General features: G+C 41.1%; 1 protein-coding gene across 1 annotated transcript in view; it reads left to right on the top strand.

Annotated features, from left to right (window-relative positions):
- COQ9 (coenzyme Q9) overlaps positions 1-16,698 on the top strand; it is a 57,951-nt gene extending 41,253 nt beyond the window's left edge. Inside the window, exons 5-9 of the mRNA XM_069217319.1 lie at positions 6,238-6,322; positions 8,190-8,294; positions 8,386-8,541; positions 14,790-14,843; positions 15,696-16,698. Coding sequence (XP_069073420.1) covers positions 6,238-6,322; positions 8,190-8,294; positions 8,386-8,541; positions 14,790-14,843; positions 15,696-15,731 — 436 coding nt within the window. The 3' untranslated portion in view covers positions 15,732-16,698. The remainder of the gene's footprint in view (positions 1-6,237; positions 6,323-8,189; positions 8,295-8,385; positions 8,542-14,789; positions 14,844-15,695) is intronic.
- Positions 16,699-20,786: the final 4,088 nt, after the last annotated feature.

Below are 20,786 nucleotides of genomic sequence, written 5' to 3' on the forward strand. Positions count from 1 at the left end.
GCAGGGTAAAGACTGATTTGCATAGGGCTGGGTCCAAATTGGGGTGGCGTGGTAGGCAAAAAAAAAAACGGGTTAAACTCAGATCTTTGTGACTGAGGGTGAATATTTTCATTGTTAAACATTCTGTCCATCTTTTCTTTTTTGCTTTTCTTTATTTATAGCCTGTTAAACATTTGGTAAAATTGGACCTATTGGTCGTCTTCCTCATACAGGGACTGTAAAAAGTATGAGCACTGTTATCCCTGTGGTTGATATTTCATGTTCCCACTTAATTATCTGTGCCCTATTTGCCCTGTTGCTTACTGTTACCTCGCCTCTGCACCTTGCCCAGTTGATCTGCTTCCCTGAGGATCTATTGGGACTGCAACACTATTGACCTTCGATGCTTATGTCAGCAAGAATTGTTGATGCACAACCCTATAAAGTCCTTTACTTATCTTGCTGCCTCCCCAACCCTTCCACAGAATTCTAGCACTTTTCTACGAAACAAGCTGGAAAAGCGAGAGTGGATATAGCCAGGCATTCCTTGATCTCTGATGCTATGAATGGCCAGAGCTGGCCTAACCTGCCGGTAGTGACCGCAGTGTGACCTTTCACCAATAGTTTGGAATGGAGAGAAGCCAAATGCAAGCATTGTGACGTGCTAGTCGCACTCAGGTACTCTGGGGATTCAGCCTTATGTGATTACCAGTGCCCCTGCACTATTCTGTTGTATTGTGCGTGTGGCCTCGCGCTCAGGAATGTAGGAATGTTGTGGGTACGAATGTTATGATGAAAAGAATGTAAGCGCGTGTGTGATGTGAACGGTTGTTGGACGAGAAGCGGGGAAAAGAAGGAAGGTTCATGGTTGGAGATGTTGGGGTTGTATATTTCTGAAAATACCAATAAACATCGTAAGAATCTATTTCGGCTGGAAGACTTTTACTACAATTTTGGCGACGAGCGGGAAACCGTTTCTTCTTGCGCAATCAGCCCCAACGTCGTTTACGACCTTGAGCAGTATTTCAACGAACCTGCGATTTACATGTCAGGAGAAGGGATTTACCTTCGACGTGCGACTTCCTAGGTTTCCAGCTGCCTGCAGGTTAAAACTTCCGTTTTAACCTGTTGCCATGGTTGCCGATGCTGTTTAGGAGCGCGTACATACCCAGTTGTTGTTGCTTGGTTACCAGAGCGTCGGAGCTGTGTGGGAGCGCGTACAATTGTAGCTGCTGTTGCTTGACTTCTAATGCGCTCACACCACACTGTTTAGCGCTACTGTGAGTGTTTTCTCCATCGCACTGCTAGAGCGATAACCTTGAACTTATGTGGCTAATTTGGTGGCCATATTGAGAAGTCAATGCCATATTCAACGGCTCGATAAAGTGATACTGTGTGGTTTTGTGGATTATTTTGCACTACTCATTTTTAATTTTCCTACCATGGCTTCAAATGGTTCATTGAATTTGCCTCTGCCTCAGCCATTTCAACCCCTTATAGGTGACAATACAAGCAAGTGGAAAGAATATTTCTTAAATTACCTTGCTACTTGTGATGAAGAGAATGAGTTCACACCTACTAAGAAAAAGAAAATCCTCTTACATTGTTTGGGTGCACAAGGTTTAAAAATGTATAATCGCAATGAAAAAATACCTTGTCCAGATAGCCAAGGTGATGTCTTTTCTAATGCTATGGAGGCTTTGGACAGATATTATACACCCACAGTATGTGTTGGTATTGATAGATATAAATTCTATCATAGAAAACAACTGAAAGAAGTATCCATTGAGGAATATGTATTGGCTTTAAAAGATTTAGCTTTGAAGCTGTAGATTCGGTACACTGCACGATGAAATGATCAGAGATCAAATTGTCATGCATGCGGCCAATTCTTCTATACAGGACTGTTTATGGGCAAAGGGAGAAGCACCATTAACTGAGGTGGTGGAAATTGTAAGGAAAGCAGAGCTAACTGGAAGGTGTGCTAAAGCAGTCCTTTCTGAAAAGGAAGTAGAGAAGGAAGCTATTGAACAAATTAATAAAGTTAAAAGTGGAAGGAAAATTTCCAATTTTGAGCGGGAAACTCCCAAGTCAAGAGATAACCTGGTCAAGGGACAATTAATAAAACTGAGGCTAAAAGTGACAATTCCATGATTAAGTGTTATAGGTGTGGATTTATAGGTCACTATGCTAATGACAAGAAATGTCCAGCGGGGAACCAGAAATGTTCAGAATGTGGCTTACTTGGACATTTCGGAAGAGTATGTAGGAAAAAGAAAAATAAATTCATTAAGTTGTTGGAGAAAGACTCAAATTCGGATTCGTTTACGTCTGGGGCTGAAAATTTAAATATGTGTGTATTTAATGTGAGAGATCAATGGGATGAGAAACAAAACCTAAATGTAATTTATCCATAGAGGGAATTATTGTTAGTGTGGTTGCTGATTCCGGTTCCCCATACACTATTGTCAGCTTAGTGGTGTGGTAAGATAAATTAGAAGCGAAGTTGGGGAACAAGCTAGTACCTTCGGATATTTCTCCAAGACGTTTTACTGGAGAACCTATAGACATAGTAGAGTGTAGAACTGTGTGTTGTATAAAACAGAGAGGCTGAATGTAAATTGTATGTATCAAAGTCTGGGCCATCGGTATTGGGATGGGGGGACCAAGGCAAGCTTGGTATTATTCTTAATCCGTCTAGTTCTGAACCAGTGTCTGTTGTGCAAGAGGAATGTTTGGATACAAATACTATCAAAGATAAATATCCCTTGGTGTTTGCTGGAGGTATCGGTAAACTCACGGATTTCCAACACATGATAGTTTTGAAACATGATGCCGTACCAGTTACACACAAAGCTAGGAACATACCTTTGAGTATCAGAGATGAGGTTTACAAAGAGTTGGATAAATTAATGCAGGCAGGTGTTATTGAACAAGTGGAATCTTCGGATTGGATGTCGCTTTTGGTTGTGGTAAGGAAAGCCAGTGGTAAATTGAGGTTATGTGTTGATCTGAGAGATTTAAATAAGAACCTTATGGTAGATCAATTTCCACTACCAAGAATTAATGAAATGATTGCACGTACGAAAGGAATGAATTGGTTCACGACGATTGATCTAACCTCAGCTTACCATCAGGTTGTGTTACATCCAGAAAGCCGAAGACTTACTGCATTTGTCACACCTTTTGGTTGCTATCAGTTTACTAGGGTACCATTTGGATTGGCATCTACTTATGTTCAAATTATTTCAAGGATTACAAGAGGTTATGTTTTTCCAGGATGACATTTTGGTCATGGGGAAAACGAGGAAGGAACATGATTCTACATTAGAAAAAGTGTTTGATATAATTGCGGTTAAGGGGCTTATGGCCGATATGTCTAAGTGTAATATTGCGAAAAATAAGGTTACATATCTAGGACATGAAATAAGTGTGAAGGGGGTAGAACCAAAATCTGAATTGGTAGAAGCAATAAAAAAAAGCACCAATTCCTACCAACAAAGATGAAGTGAGAGCATTTTTAGGTTTGGCAGAATTTTACGCCAAGTATGTAAAAACATTTTTGCCAGTAAGACGTATCCCATCAGACAATTGTTAAAATACAAGGTGATGTTTGAATGGTCCAATGAGTGCCAAGCTGCGTTTGATATGATCAAGCAGAATATTATAAAGGCACCAGCGTTACAAGGTTTTGATCATAACTTACAGACTATTGTTACGACAGATGCAAGCAATAAGGGGCTTGGAGCTGTGCTTACGCAAGTGGATATATGTGGGAATGAAAATGTGATTGCATTTGCATCACGCTCATTAACAGAGACTGAAATGAGATATTCAGTTATTGAGTGGGAAACTTTAGCGTGCGTCTGGGGTTTGGAACACTTCAGGCAGTTTATCTGGGGCATGAAAGTCATTTTGCGTAGTGATCACAAACCGCTTATTAAGGTACTTACAACTAGTGGATTGTTTAAAGCATCTCCACGGATAGCAAGATTGTCTATAAAACGTATAGATTATAAGTATGATGTGCGATATGTTCCAGGGGTAAAGAATGTAACTGCAGATTTTTTAAGCCGTTTTCCTTTGCAAAACCTAGAAACGCCTTGCAATGAAGAAGATGATGAGTTGATGGAGGATTGTGTCGCAGAAAGTTTAGAAGGAATTCAAGGTATTTCAAATTAAGAATGGATAACTGCAACAAAGGAGGATAGTGTATTGTCTAGAGTGCTTTCAATGATTGTAGAAGGTTGGCCTAATAAAAACATTTTGGATGGTAGTTTACGTATATTTTGGGAATTAAGACCGGAATTGTCTGTGGAGGACAATGTGGTATTACGCAATGGTAAACTGGTGCCACTGGAATGTCTTAGAGACAAATTGTTAGACATTTGTCATGAAGGTCATTTAGGTATTTCTAAAATGAAGAGCAGAGTAAAACAGTTATACTGGTGGCCCGGTATAGATGTTGCTGTTGAGAGGAAAGTGAGAGTGTGTGCTTTATGTAATGAATCAGAAAAAAAATTGTTGACCTTTAATCCTCCTTTATGTCCGTTATCTTGTCCGGATATGCCATGGGACAGAATTGGTTTAGATGTTACTGGACCAATTTATGATGATGGTGAAGCAAAATTCATTTTAGTGTTAATGGATCATTTCTCGAAATGGCCAGAGATAATGATTTCAACAAAAATGGATGCTTCAGGCATAGTGGAATTTTTGGATAAGGTGTTTATCAGAGAAGGATTGCCAAAGATTATCTTAACTGATAATGGTCCTCAATTCTTGTCTGGGAAATTTAAGGACTATTTGGAAAGGAACGGCATTGTGCACAAAACTACTTCAGTATATCATCCTGCAGGAAATGGTGGAGTGGAACGTTTTAACAGGGTGTTAAAGAATACTATTCAATTAGCCAACAATGCAAAGTTATCATGGGAAAGAGAGGTATGGAAGACATTGTGGTCTTACAGAATAACGCCTAGTAACATCACAGGTAGTAGTCCATTCGAAATTATGAGGGGGAGGATTCCTTTAGGTAAGGATAATGTTGGTTGGATGGCAAAATCAAGAAATAGTGATTGGTCTTTAGAAGTGGTTAAAAGAAATATAAGTGCAAAACAGGAAAATGCGAAAGCTGTGTATGACAGGAAACATAAATGCAAAACAGTAGAGATACACGTAGGTGACTAGGTTAGAGTCAAGATACCTGGGTTTAAGAGAAGGGGAGCAGGAAGATTTTATCCACCATTACGTGTAGAAAAAGTTTTGTGCAATTCAGTTCTACACAGTGATGGAAAGGTATGGCATGTTAGCAGAATTGCGCCTTATAAGGGTGGTATTGACATGGAAAAGAGGGAAAATTTTGATATGGAAAAAAGGCAGAAGTTTTGGTTAAACAATGTAATGGAAGACCGGAGTGCGCAAGATACTCAAGGGTTGAGTGAAAAGGGGATACCGCAAGTGAATAAAAATTTACAAGTGCCCACTGGCCGAGTTCAAGGTGGGGAATCAGATAGAAATGCAAAGTCTGGTAATTATGTTAGTAAATATGGAAGAGTGAGCGTGAGGTCTAAAATGTTGAATGATTATCAATGTGACATTTAGACATTTTCTGGATTATTTCGGTTATGTCTGCGTATTTTCATAATTAGTATGTTATATTTTAGTATGTTATATTTTTATATCTTTTCTTCTCTTCTTTGTTTCCTGTTTGAAAATGGTTGGGGTATAATAGAATTGTTTGTTATTTTTCGTTTGCATTGTTATAAGGGGGAAGATGTGTTGTATTGTGCGTGTGGCCTCGCGCTTAGGAATGTAGGAATGTTGTGGCTACGAATGTTATGATGAAAAGAATGTAAGCGCGTGGGTGATGTGAACGGTTGTTGGACGAGAAGCGGGGAGAAGAAGGAAGGTTCATAGTCGGAGATGTTGAGGCTGTATATTTCAGAAAATACCATTAAACATCGTAAGAATCTATTACGGCTGGAAGACTTTTACTACATATTCTCCGTTCAGCAACATCCCATGCTCGTGAGTCCGGCGGGACCGTTCCTAGAAATGAGGGAGGAGTGGAGGGTATGGGAGAGGAGGGTGGGAGCCACTTTGTGTTTCCCGATTTAGAACACTTACACAGCTGAGGCTCCACGGTGTGTCCACCAATAGATTGGTTGACATTCTCTGTATCTGGTTATAAGGGAGAGCATGGACTGGGTATCAGTGTTGGTGCAAGTGAGTAACTTGCCCTTTTGCCCCACGCAGGAAGAAGAAGACCGAACAGTTTCTGAGGGATGCAGTGGAAACGCGGCTGAGGATGCTCATCCCTTACATCGAGACTTGGCCCCAGGTACACATTCACTCTGAGCCCTGCACACTGAGAGGTTGGTGCACACTGAGGAGTGCACGCTAAGAGGTTGGTGCTCACGGAGACTGCTTCATCACACTATGGAATGCAAAGCTGAACTTGACTCGCAGAACAACTGTACACATTTGTAATTCTCTTCTGCAGCACCTTACCGTATTCAGAAGTCAAATGCTATTTGCTTTAAGTTGTACAGAAAATGAATTGCATGTAAATGAGTACTGTTTGTCGTAACAGGCACAAGAAATTCAACGTGATTCTTACTAAGAGTAACTTGCCCTGAGGGCTGCACCTAAGTGCTTAATAAATGCCCACAACAGGCTGTGCTTGTTTGCTAATAACCGATTATGATCTGAGTGCACCAGTGAGTTGATCAGTCTGGTACATCACTTGCACATTGGGGAAAAAGAAATGTTGAAATATTTGTGTTGGCCTTTTGTTCCAAATGTCGCAGCTATCGTGGCTAACCCCTTGCAATTTGTACTGTTTGCGTGCCGCACATTTCTCAATCTGATGCACATCTACACAGTGACCAACACATGCTAATATGATGCACATTGGATGGCATATAGGGGCATACTTATTTTAAAGAACACATGCTAAAGACGTTCTGTACCCTGACTCACTCCGAAGAGTGCACACTGCTAGTGGCTCGCAGTGAGCGCTATGCATGGATCCTGAGTGGCACTTTGAAGGGCACACGAGGAGGTTGCTGCACACAGCTTCCCTTACTGCGTGATGCTCACTTGTTGAATATTCCTCACCATCAGTCAGGATCAGCATGCACCACACTGAGTGGTTGGGGGTCCAAAGAGACCGACGTGCCCTGGGGAGTGCATATAGAGTCCTATTTGCACTGAGCATTGCACAACAGCCACCAATAAATTGGCGCTCCCTGATGCAGATGTGCCGTGAATAATTAACACTATGCCTCATACTCTGGAATGCGCCAGACATTTGTGCACATTTAAAGTATAATATGCAATGAAAGATGAGCACAAAGACTGACCACAGCATACACACATAACCCGGCTCGCATTGAGCCTGATGGACAGAGTGGGATGCACAGTGAGGTGCGTGGTGGGTAGCTAAACACAGGTGGGAAGCAAAGAGAAAGCTGGAGCTTGAGCCTGAACTGAGATGACCGTATGATCCCTCAATGCCATGACAATCCACACAAAAAAATGTAACAATAAATAAGCCCAATCTGAAGTATGACTTTACTTGCGGAATGTACATTCAGTCCTACTGGTTTACCACTGACGATAGAAAACATGCGCAGACAATTACCAGACATGACAAATATGTATTAACATATGTAAAACACATCTAAAACTAATTTCTGCTTTGTAGTTGATGCATTGAATGATATGCTCAGATAAAAGCTGGGGGGGGCATCTGCCTAGGAAAGTACATGATACGATTACACTTCCAATTGCCCTCGCTTGAGGAAAAGTAGTGCTTGAGGACGGCCTTCATGCAGGAAAATGCACATCGACTCTCAATCTGGGCCAGGCATATACTGAACAACTGTACTGACCCTCTCAAAGGTCCTCACGAAGGCCTTAAGGATGGTTTTGCAAACTCTACCTCACACTGTCACTCCCATGGCTGAACACCGAAAATGCACAAGTAGGTTCCCCAAAGGAATCCATGAACATTTAGACACAACCTACTCAAAGATGGACTCACTGGGAGTTCCACTCTGAAAGAATCAGTGGAAGACCACATGTCACTAAGCACTCCCCACCACCTTGATTCTCCAAATTGATTCCTCTTGGACATTAATACCTCGTCTACTGTTTTATAAAACTGTGTTTTTCTTTTTTTCTTTTAATGTGTATGTCTCTAGGCGCTGAGCATTCTCCTCCTCCCTCAGAATATCCCCCAGGGTCTGAACCTACTCACCTCCATGGTGGATGACATGTGGCACTACGCAGGTGACCAGTCCACTGATGTAAGTGCATAGAGATAATTGTGGACGTGGCTTGCGATGCTGCGGACGTGGCTCATGGGCAGTTCTGACTTGTCTTCCTTGGGTACTGCAGATAAACTGGTACACCCGCAGAGTGATGCTGGCTGGGATCTACAACACTACAGAGCTGGTGATGGTTCAGGACACTTCGCCTGACTTCGAGGACACATGGCGCTTCCTTGAGAACCGAGTCACTGATGCTATGACCCTTGGTCACAGTGCCAAACAGGTATGAAGACGCGCAAGACATGACTACTGCTCCTTTCAAATGGTCACCTTCAATTACAAAACATCCCGACCAAAGGCTTGTGAAAGTGGTAGGGCTGTGATGTTTAAAAAGAACTTGCATGTGACAAGGCAAAATATTTACAGTAAAAATAAAATCATATACATTTCTTAGTTCCTTCTGTGAATATAGAATGTATATCATAAATTCATAGCGTTAAATCCTCTGTCAATCAAATAAAAACATCAAATTGTAATAATAATATATGAAATCAGTACAGTTCTTAAAACTACACATCAAGGCACCTTCTAACCTTTCTAGTTTGCCAAAAAACAATAGCTATTGAAAAAACAGACAAAAGAGATATGGCGTTCCGGCAAGTATGTAAAAGCAGGTTTGCATTGTGTAGGGTCGAATGGTTCCAGCAGTGGACTAATGTAGCGTTTCCTGGGGATAATGTAAAAACCACAAAAGTGCTTTGCGTAGAAATGCCAATAAGAGGGCATACAAGTAAATTATCTTTAGGGTCACGCTTTTGAGGTAAGGCAACTAAAACGTGTACTTTTATTTAAACAAACTCTCACTAAAACAAATCTGTGTTGTACTTTTGTGGCCATTATTATAATATATGGGTGGATGCCGCAGCGTGTTAGAAAAGGTACATGGATCATATTAGTTACTTTTTTCAGGTTGCAGCACGCGCTCTCTTCCATTTTAATCCAGGTGAGTAGTGTTGTAAAGTCTCTTTTGCTTATTCCCTGCAAAGTTTTGAGTTCTTCAAATTATCGCAGCATTCCAATATTGTTACACATTTTCCTGATAAGGGCTAACAATGGTAAATGGTCTGCAGCATCAAATTTTAGACAACTACATACTGTATGTCTGTTTAAAGCAGCGGTTGGTTTGGACCAAATAGAGTGCCATAATAGTGAAGGCAAAAGTTTAATGTGTTCTTCTGTATAGGGCATGCCTAGTTTCAGATGGCATGTAATTGTGGAGCAGCCTGTCTGCACAGGTAACATTCTTTTGGGGTTCTAATTTTTCAACTTCAGGAGAATACTTACATTTAGATAGCCCCAGATACGGCCACCGTAACACGCTGTGGATACGTACTTAGCGGTGTAAGTAGCAGTCATATCATTCAAAGGCAAATCTAAATACAACACTCAAAGCATTCTGATTTCTCTCAGGTGTGAGGCCAGTTGTTTCAACCCTCAAAATGCAAACCTAAATAAGAGAAGGTATCAGTATTTGAAAATGGGAATAAGACCTCTTCTTAGCTGGACCTATTATCATAGTGTATGTTTTACTAAGGCTAATAGACCTATGATAGCCATAAAGATAATAAGATTAAGACATTGTATTCCAGGCCCTGAGAAAGCCAACATACTGTTTCATCTGCATATAACAAGACAGGCAAAGGAGGCAAGCCTATTTAGGGCATATCACTGTCCCTATCCGCTCAGAATTTCTTGATGTTCCTTACATTTGGAGTAAAGAGGAAATAGGCCAAAATGCACCCCTTCCACACTCCCCTACGAATCTCGAACAGCTCAGTGCATTCCATTTCCCTTCATATCGCACACTAGTCATGGTACCTGTGTACAGCTGTCTCAAAAATACACCATATAATCATTGACTCCCCTCCCCCATCCTGCCCGTGAGTGCCAGTGCCCACAATTTAGCACTAATTATGATGCCAAAGCACTCAATAGATCAATAAATGACAAATAGATGGATCATTTTTTTAACCAGGGTATATTTATTGGTTACAAGATTTAAGTTCAAACATTGTTCTATGGTACCAATACCTTTGCAGAAACCATACTGGATGTCACTCATGATATTTTGTCCAATTTTCAAATATTGACAGCATCATTCTCCACACTGCCTTTAGTGTTGAATCAAGCAGGCAAAAGTGCCTATAGCAACTTGGATCTAATCTGTTCCCTTTTTCTAAAAAATAGGACAATTACTGATCGTCTCCAGGTGGGAAGTGGACCATTTCTTGAAACAGCTTTCAGCACAGGATGCAGTAAAGGGACACACAGACCTTATTTTCTATAAACATGGTGCTTTCCCTTTTTTTCCTGACTTTAATAGTGCTAATGACCTCCCTTAGGTCAAACGTTAGAGGAGAACGTGTTGCCACTTCATCACATTGGCACTACATCAGCAGAGAAGGGACATTCTCATTTATGGGCAGAGAATACATAGAGGTTAAGCCAATTTTGTGGGAAGATTAAGGTATCAATAATTGGGCTTGTGGGCTCCCTAAAATAGGATGCGTTAATGGCTCACCGAAATGCAGTGTTATCTCTGCTTGCAAGCTTCGGATAAAGCCATACATGCTTGCTTCTTGATTCATTTTTTTCTGTTTAGAAAGAGTATTTTTTATAAAAGAAAAAAAAAAAATCTATATCTTTTCACTAACTCGGCATCTCTCGGAAAAGTATTTGATGCCTTTTAAGTGCGCTATGTGCCTTTGTGCAGACTGTGTCAAACCACCCCTGTGTTTTTACTCAACCTTTAGACACACGTCTTGTGGAAGTGCTGCTTGAATTTTATTTTATAATATCCTATATGAATGTATTGCTAAATCATCGCCAGCTGTGTTATCTAAGCAAATGTCCACTTAATCCTTATACTCTCTCATTATGCTCGTGAGGAATAAGTCTCAATCAGTTCTGTTCCAGTTTAACGTAATGCCATTCTGTTACCCTACCTCGAGACCTTGCCTTGACATCAGTGGCATATCTCGTGAGCGGACTAGCTTGAGATCCATTGTTAAGGGATTGTTATCACTTGTGCACATCAGGAGAATCTGAAAATTGCGTATATTAGGTTTAGAACGTTTCATCACAAGAATGTAATCAATTGTACCGGTATTACCCTTTTCCCAAATATATTGGGAGTGGTGGGTTAACAGTTAATTACCTGTCATTTAAAAAATAAAATGTAAATTTAACTTAAAAATAGCACCTCACCATGAGCATTGGGAGTGAAATGAGTCAGAGTCCCCCCTCCATGTGTTTGTCAAACCTTAAACCTTCTTTGCTGATAACCTACACATGTGCACATTGAAGTCTCCTAGCCAGTGAGTAACTCCTTTCCCTAAAGTGTGCATGAACAGATTCAAAAGTTTTCAAGAGCCATGATTACATTAACCCTTGCGCAGTTAAATATGTTATTAACAGTTAATAATCAGAAGATCCCAGTCTTCTTTGAACTCAGGTCTCAGAAATTGGTAAAACGGGAAATTAAACAATTTATCCAGAATGGTGGTAGATATCAGGGTGGCAAACCCTCCCTTAGCCCTTCCACACCTGGTTAAAATTGTATGTGAACAATATGACGTATAACCATCAATGTGAAAGGAACTAGTGGCTAATGTTTCCTGGAGGCATTTAAATGATGCTTCTCGGCTAAACTCAACCAATCAGGGTACTAAGTTTAGATCTACTACAAGCAGCATTCCCACACAGAACCTTCAGGGTTTCTTCATTACACACTGTTTTACAGGTGCTAGCTGTGACTATATTGTTTACTGACACAGTTATATCTCCGGATAAGGAACGAGGCTAGATGTATTATCATCCTGTGGTGTAACCTGGCTAGGAATTATTGTGGACAATTATCAATGCTGGCCATTCAGTGAGATCAGTGGTGCGAAACTAGTGTGAATATGCACTGATTACGTCATACATAATATGAAGAGCTAAAGTTCACCACTACACAGTCAACTTTGCACTTCTCCCAATCTTAGGACACAAAATACCATATTGGTACCATCCGTAAGTACTCTTGCTATTACCAGTCTAGTACTCAGCAAGTGTCTAACTTTGTTCAACAATTCTCTTCATCCCTTATGAAGATCTTTTCACAGGGATGGAACATCTTTTAAAGCAATTTCATACGGATGGCTTTGGGAGGTAATTGGAGGCAGTTATTTGCTGTAGATATATCTTAAAGCCCTTGGCCATTTTGATTTCAAGGTTTAGGTGATAACAGTAGTCATATTTGGAGTTGTAGAAGCAGTACTGCATGACCCTCTCTGATCAGAGTTGGTTGATGGCACGGGCAGCAATTTTGACACCCTATGACCCTTAATTGCTTCTCCTCATTGTGGGTCGAATCTCTGGTACTATCTCACTTGTTCAAATCACAAATGCATAACCAGCTCTAAACAGTTATTAACAACGGCACCAGGTGAGTCAAGTCTTTTCGAAATGGCATTAAATGTTTCCTTCACCAGAAGCACTGAGGTCCAAAAATGACTGCCCATTATCTCCTGGTGCTGGCTTATTAAATTCTGTATCTCCAGGGTTGAGGCTGATGCGCCTTGACTACGTTTGTGTTTCTCAGTCGCTGGTAGTTGTGAGAGCACTTGTGCTTTACTTATTTCTTGCATGGTATGGGTGGCTTATAAGTTAGCCGGGGCTAACACTATGGTTGGTTGATGAAGCAAGTTCTGTTATGTATCTTAAGAATCACTCATGATGCATGGATTAGTTACGCCTATAACATCTGCCAATTTAGGGGTGTAGATTTCTGTTGTTAAAGGGTTAATACGGCATTCATAGGAAAGCTGCGGCAGGGTCATGAATAACCCTGAGTAGCTGCCCATTGTTTTGTGACCACCCTCTCCCCAAAATTAATGGTTTATTTATTTATCACTCCTATAGCATTAGCTAAAAAAGTCATAATACTTGTTGCCGAGGAGTTCTCCATACCCATTGTTGTTAGAGCTGTTTTTTTCTTCCCCCTCTGAGAGATACAAGAGGGAGAAGGGTGGCCCGGCCCAGCCCCTCACAGGCTCTGATGGACTCAGACAGGCCTGTCTTGGTCCAAGCACAGGCCTGGTGCATACTGCGCTGCGGGCCGAGTGCATAAGGAGTAGCATCAAGGACAGAGCTCCACTTCCTCCTCCTCACAAACCTGTCTATGACAACAAGTACTTAGTTGGCTGCCAGACTGTAATGCACATACCCAACATACTCCTGCTGGGACAGTTTAAGACCTGTTTATTACCTGCCCTCTGAGTAGCCAAGATTACAGCACAAGGTAGGTCAGAAAGGTATGATGGACATCATTTACAAAGCCATCATGACCAGTACCCCCACGTATCTGGCAGTCCTCTCACCATCTGTTTTGGTTCTCAACACAGCCACAGCCAGGACACCATCAGACTGAAGTATAAAAAAGAAAAAACAAGACCGCCTTTCCCATATGTGCATCCTGAATCTGGAACAACATCCGGTTTCTATCAGGACTGTCCCAACGCTGCTCTAATTTTGGAAAAAGTTGAAGACTAACCACTTTAAAGAACAGTACATCAAAATGTATTTATAGTCCACAAATCAGTTTCTTCTACAATTACAAGTTGATTGTATGGTTGTTTTTGACTGTACGGTGCCTCGCTACCTTTTTTTCTAGGAGCATGCTGTAGAAATACCATGCACATACATGATAAAAGGAGCTCAGGGCCGGGGTGGCTCCTCCATACATATGGACAGTTGCTGGGCTGGAGAGAGCCTGCACAGGCTCCCAGTCTGCCTCGGACCACCCAGCCAGGGCGCTCCCAACCAATCCTGACGGTGCTCTAAGCAGCGCCAGGATTGGCTGCAGGGCAGGCTGGGAGCCTGTGCCTGAGAGAGGAGACGGAGGAAAGGAGACGGTATGTTTTTTTTTTTTTTTTTTTTAATTAATTTTAAGACCCACTCCCGCGAGACACGACTGGCTCAGGGAACAACAAGCTTCACAGTCTCTGTAACAACGCCACTTGTTTGCTTTCCAAAAAGTTCTCTGTTGAGAATCAAGAAGGATTAGCCCTTTTCCTGTTGAAATACCAGGGTTCTCTTTAAATATGACCCTTTTGGGTTACCCCTCCCGCATGATCATTGAATCAAGTTCTTTGCCATTTTTGTATTGTTCCAACTACATCTGGCCACTAACGGTCATCACTGAGGGCCAAAGAGAGCGTAGAAGGGGCAAGTTAATGGCTGCACATGACGTGTATTCATGTTCAGACACCATACACACTCTATCTTCTCTGTTTCAATCGTTTAATGTCTCAAGCAGTGCTTGAGGGTTTAGAGGTGCTGCTGTCTTCTTTAAGCCTAAATATCTTCTTCAGTCTCCTGCTTCACTTTTCTCTTTCCTGAAAATGTTTTGGCAAAAGGCAAAACAGAGAAATCTGGCCAGTGAGCACCAAATGACGCTGGTGAATACATTGTTTTTTTTCTTTTTAGGTCAAGTCGACAGGTGAAGCACTGGTTCAGGGTCTAATGGGAGCTGCAGTCACGGTGAGTTAGAACAAGCACTTTTCTGTTTCTTTGAGATCATGCATTCATCTGTTTTCATTAACTGAAATACTCCATATAATTTGTAAATAGTTGCTGTAAAGATTCTCATTTATGTTTAAGAGGCCTTCATGTAAGGTTATAGAGCAGTTTGTGCCAAGGTCCTATTGAGTATGGGAGAGAAGGGGTTATTGCAATCTAAGACTTTTTGTTGCATCAGCTGATGTCTTTTGCCGTTCAGTTTTTATATCTAATGTTCTGTAGTGGGTGGTGAGAATGACCACAAATACACACTTTTACCATCATTATCTTTCATCAACCCCCCCTTCACTTTGCTAGGCTTTTTTCTGTGCTTCTGCTTTGCAACACCATTATGTCGGCCAGACACACAACTACTACAACCTCTCCCCAGTATACTTGTATCGAAGACTACTTCTCAGTTCACACCAGGAATATACATCCCTTATGACTATTACATGAATGCAGCAATAGGACCGTACAAACAGAACTAAAACTCCCCACAAAGTGTGGGTGGTTGATATCTATAAGTGTTACAACAGACACCACCGCTGCTGCAAAAACGTGAGATTATGGAAAATGTCTAAATGCAAGCCCAAACATCATATGATACAATCACCTGGAGCTCAGAACAAACCGCACAATTTGAAGTAATATAAATCTTCAGTCTACAATAGTATACATAAGGACCTTGTCTTTTTATTCACATACAAAAAGGTATAAACATTTTCTTTACAACAATAACTAACTACTAGATCTTCTATTTTTCATGCTTGAAAGGGACTCAAACGTTGGGGAATTGTTGTGTTGCTAATACAGTTTATGCTTTTTTGGCAGCTGAAGAACATGACTGGACTGAACCAGCGCCGATGAAGGGAGTGAGAAGTGTTGACACCGGGCCTCTGTATCCACAGGACTCTAGCCCCGACTCCGTGAAGCACTGTTCTCTTCACCACCATCCACCTGCTTATCTGCATTATAGCTGTTTTTGTAACCGTCCTTCGAGATTTCCATCGGACAAAACCTGCAAAGTTCGTGTGCTCACAACCAGCTTCCGCTCAGATCACCTCTCACCCCGGGTCTTCCCAGTAAATGTCATTCACCCCAGAGGAAGCTTTTTTGTACACTCGTTGTGTGGCTCAGTTTGTCTTTCTTGACTCCAGGGCAGGAGACAAAGTATGTGAATCAGATCCCGAACATTTAGAACCCCCTGGGGGTCACAGGCTGTACCAATGACTTTCGCACGTGCTTTGGAAAAGCAGTTGTGTGATTATTTATATATATCACACAACTGCTTTAAAATATATATATATTAAAAATGGTCACATTGAACAGGTTTGTTCCATAGTCTGTGATTACTACTTGTGGTGCTTGTTAAGCTTTTATCGCCCAGCTGAGCTGAGCCTTTTGGCTCCTTCAGACACTAATGCCAAACAGCAGTTTCGGGTTACTCTCTGGACCTTCAAGCTTTGGACATTGGTGGATGCAGAAAAGCTGTATAATGGTTTTGTCTCTTTTTTTTATTTTTTTTAAACTGTTATCCAGTGATTTGTAGGTCAGAGAAAAACAATTAGTCTGAAAGATCATGTGCAACTTGCCTTAAGCACTGATGCACTTGGATATGCTGTCAGCGAGTGCATTTAGCTTAATTACAGTCAAGGAGAATGGATGTGTTTTTTCCAAGTAGTTGACACTAGTTTGGCTTTCTTCAACCATTAAGAAAATGGTCAAGTCTAGCAGGTAAACGGACGTGAACCTAAAGTGAACACTGGTGTAATGACATTATGTCAAGTCACATGATTACGAATAATTAAAAAAAAATACAAATATTTGCACTAAATATTTATCTTTAACAGAACTGTGTGGTTTATTGGTTGCTAACCGGGGTGTTATAGGAGAAACTAGTAGATTTCTTACACTTTTCAACTAACTAGGAATGCAATGTACACATGATACACCTCTAGTTTCAGTTGTTTTAATTTTTTAGCATCCACTGGAAAAAAATGGAGGATACAGTGATCTGAACTATGTCGTATGTGTGGGTTTCCGAGTGGTGTGGAATCAGATAGTTCAGATAGACCCTTGGGGGAAGAAGACCCCCCCCCCCCTTTCCTCATCTCTTCCATACCTCACTGCCTAAATTTCATACCAGTTATGTCAGGCAGTGCATAAAGGAAAATCAGGAAAAAATAGTGGAGGCCAGCCAGTCGGAAGGCTCCAAATTAAACAGCAGATCTGTCATTCAACTTCAAGTTACAAAATTACGTCAACCAGTTTTAAAGCTTTTGGAGAAATAATATTTGTTGGGGTAAAACATGTAATACAGTGAAACAACCATCTACCTCTAGAATACTCCTCATACAGCGACCAAAGCATCCATTAATTATAAATGAATAAAATCGCATTGGATTTGGCTTTATGATTTGGTAGTGTACAAGCAAATTATAAAGATCCTGATGTGGCAGCAGAAGGGCCCTGTGATGGTACTTATGACAGAAAACAGAAAGAGGGTGTATCCTGCCTAATATCATCACAAGGGGCTGGGAAAACCGGTATAATATCACACTCAACAGAATGTTCCTTGGACATTAATTAAACGTCTTCATGAATTAAACAGTTTTAATTTTCTATTCCAGGATTCAAATTTTCAAGAGAGCAGCACAGAACTTTTACAATTTTTTTGCATTTAATTTACACAGATAAAGAAGGTACAGTATCCGCAATTAATCACTTTTGACACCCAAAAAAACATATATGCCTCACATAATGGAGCCTTATAACCCCATTACACCTTCCATCTCAAAACATATACACATGATATCTATACACAATGAAAAACAAGCACCAAATATAAGAAAGCGAGCCCGAGGACCAAGGGTATAAACTAAGGAGGAAATAAAACCCTCCTGATGTTGCAAAGTGAGGATCCACTGTCTTCCTTTGTCCCAATTCAGTACTTGCCCGCGGAGAACGCAAATTGTTGACGTTTCGGTCCCCCTTTAGTTGTTTCTTGGGAGCATCCTCAGGACTTGATGAGGGTCCAATGAATATAAGGTACTGCGGTTACCAGTCACCCAATAGCATACGTTCTTGATGTCCTTTCGCAGCAATCCACTCAGTGCGTACAGAATTGTGCTATTTAAAACATAAGTCGAAACAGTGACTCTTCACTTCTCTACTAACACACCCTTTACGTACTATAATGAAGGTGGAATCAGCAACACCTCTCGTCGAACTGATTTCTCAAACTCTATAAGACCGGCAACAACATGTCCGCTCCTGTTTCTAATTAAAGACCAACTGCACTAAGCTTGAAGGCCTGCTTCTTTGTCTCGAATTTCAACAGATGGACACATGGGGTCTGGGATGCAAGCAATTTGCAGAAATGTAGACCTTGTCCTCGATAACAGTGGCTATGGCTTACTAATAACTTTTTCTTTACAACTTTTTCACTGCATTTTATGAAAGGTACCACGTGACGGGGATGGGGGGGGTCCTATTCCCCTACATAAATAATTTAATTTCAGAGCTTGGGCTCCATGTTGCACAACCAATATTCAGTTCTCAAAAGAGACATTTTATTCTGCAGTAAAAAACAGTTTTCCATTAACGGGGATCGGATTGGCTCACTACCCTTCCAGTAATGACTGTTCTTTAGTATCCAGCCAAGAAATGGGGATCCAAGTTGTTTTCTCCAAAATGGCCCATGGCGCTGATAACTGATACAACAATTGCTTTTTTCATCAGTGATTTGCACCGTTATTAGTCATGCCCACTTAAACCGGCTGTGCTAAGCTGAAGGCCTGCTTCTTTGTCTCCAAAGTCGATAGATGGAGACATGAAGCCTGAGATGCAACTTGAAGGAATATAGGCCTCACGATGTAGGCCTTGCCTTCAATAAGAGCGGCCATGGCTTGACACAGTTTTTGTCAGTGTATTTTAGAAAAGACACCATCTCAGCATTGGGTCAAATTCTTCACTCAAGCAACTGGATTTGAGTGACCCGGTACTGTGTTGCAAAACCAATATTTATTTTCCAAAAGAAACAGTCTATTCTGCAGTAAATACGTTTTCCATTAATAGTGCATATTTTTGCCATCTTGGAACTGTCCAATAAATAAAACAGTATTTATGTCCTTCTAACTGCCCTCTATATCTCATAACCAGTTTATAATGTATTAAATCATACGTTGCATCTGGTACATGATTATGGTGTGCAGATTCAGAAAATGTTTGAGTCACACTGAAGTTGTTTTAATTTACATATTGAAAAGAGTATTATACCACTTACTCTGCAGCAATTTCATCTGAAGAAGCTGAAATCCGTATTACTTTTGCACCGACAGAAAGGCCCTTGCAGACCTATAGATCTGTTAATCCTACACCTTATAGACCCAGAAAAGTACATTTGAGTGCCCACTTATCCCATCGGCATATTCCTCCCCGATGGTTGCCACCCATAAAGGTAAAATGTTTTTGTGCCATAGATAAACTGACCCATTTTTAATGATGAGTATTCCTGAGTCTGCTGGCACAGGTTGGGCTGAGGAGAGGTACGAGTTCCTGATTTTGGTAGATTTGCTTTCAATTCTGAGGTCAATATCACTCACCAATCAGAGTACTTGATGGAGGTTATCTCTGTGGCACCCCTAACTCACATGAAGTTGATATACATCTAGGATGGGCGCAGAAGTACTTACAGAAGATACATTTCTGGGACCATGTGCTCCAGTTATTGTGTAATAGAAGCAAACACAAATGTAAACTCTATAGATGGCTGAGGTGGAGCTTTACCACTCAAATTGTGGATATTTTTTGGGAATGTCAAATCACAAAATGTCTGTTTTTGGTTGCAATCCTGTGGTTGTTTTTCATTTAGTAAACCTGAGGGTGAGAATTCCTTAAAGCAGCTGACTTGCTAGAAACGCCAACCAACTGCTGTGAAATTCCAACATTGTCTATTATTTCAATCAAAAGGCAGCATTTTGAGCTTGTGGGTCAACCTACCCTACTGACAAGTCCTTGTCTGCACCTGGCAAAATACAAACTCAGTATTTGAGCCAGACTTTTGACATGACTACCGGAACTGCCAATGAGCACTGGAAAGAGGGATGGACCACGACCACATCCGCAAATTCGTCCATATTGGGTGATTTGACCATATGAGCTGAAATTCATACAGTCATTGTGAGAGCAGAATTGGAGACATGAGCACCCTTGTCTTCAAACAAATGGTTAAAGAGCCTGCAAACAAATGTGTCCCTTGCCTTGCTTTGCTCTTTCAATGATCCCCACTAGTCTGCCAGTAAACGACTATCGCCACCACATCAATTGAGATATAAATGATTTGGGAGTCAGATCTTTCTTCATCAAGGTACCTCCCTCTGGAACTCATTAACTAATCTGCTCAGATGGGAAACGGATCATCTCAAATTCGTGAAATTCTAAAATACCCAGACCCTCCTTTTCTCCATGGCAATCCGCTAATTTCATCCCCTAGAGACTCTACATATAAACTTCTTCCCATCCCACCACCCAGATGCCTAAGACTGGTCTGCCCCACTATAGAGATTGTCTAAATATTCTCATGGCTTTACCATTTTTTGTTCCACCTACCTACGCTGAGATTTTCCCAGGCCGAACTTTTGCTCCATTGTACACACTCTTTGAGGCTTCTATTTGGTGGCGAGCTAAGCATTACAAAAACACCAAAATAAATACTATAAAATCCCTGGGTTCCAGCTCTTAACTGCCCAAACTTCCTGGCTTCTGCGAAGTGAACTTCAGTGAAGACAATCTTCTCATGAGATGTATTGTGCGAACGTTACTGAGGGTGGTTTTCCTAGTTAACATCCTGATCTTGTACCTGGGATCAGAGGGTGCATTGCTTCTTAAAAACTACAGTTGTTCACATCAGACTCGAGGGTT

This window comes from Pleurodeles waltl, chromosome 12, assembly GCF_031143425.1.
Source record: "Pleurodeles waltl isolate 20211129_DDA chromosome 12, aPleWal1.hap1.20221129, whole genome shotgun sequence".
In the NCBI taxonomy this organism is placed as follows: Eukaryota; Metazoa; Chordata; class Amphibia; order Caudata; family Salamandridae; genus Pleurodeles; species Pleurodeles waltl.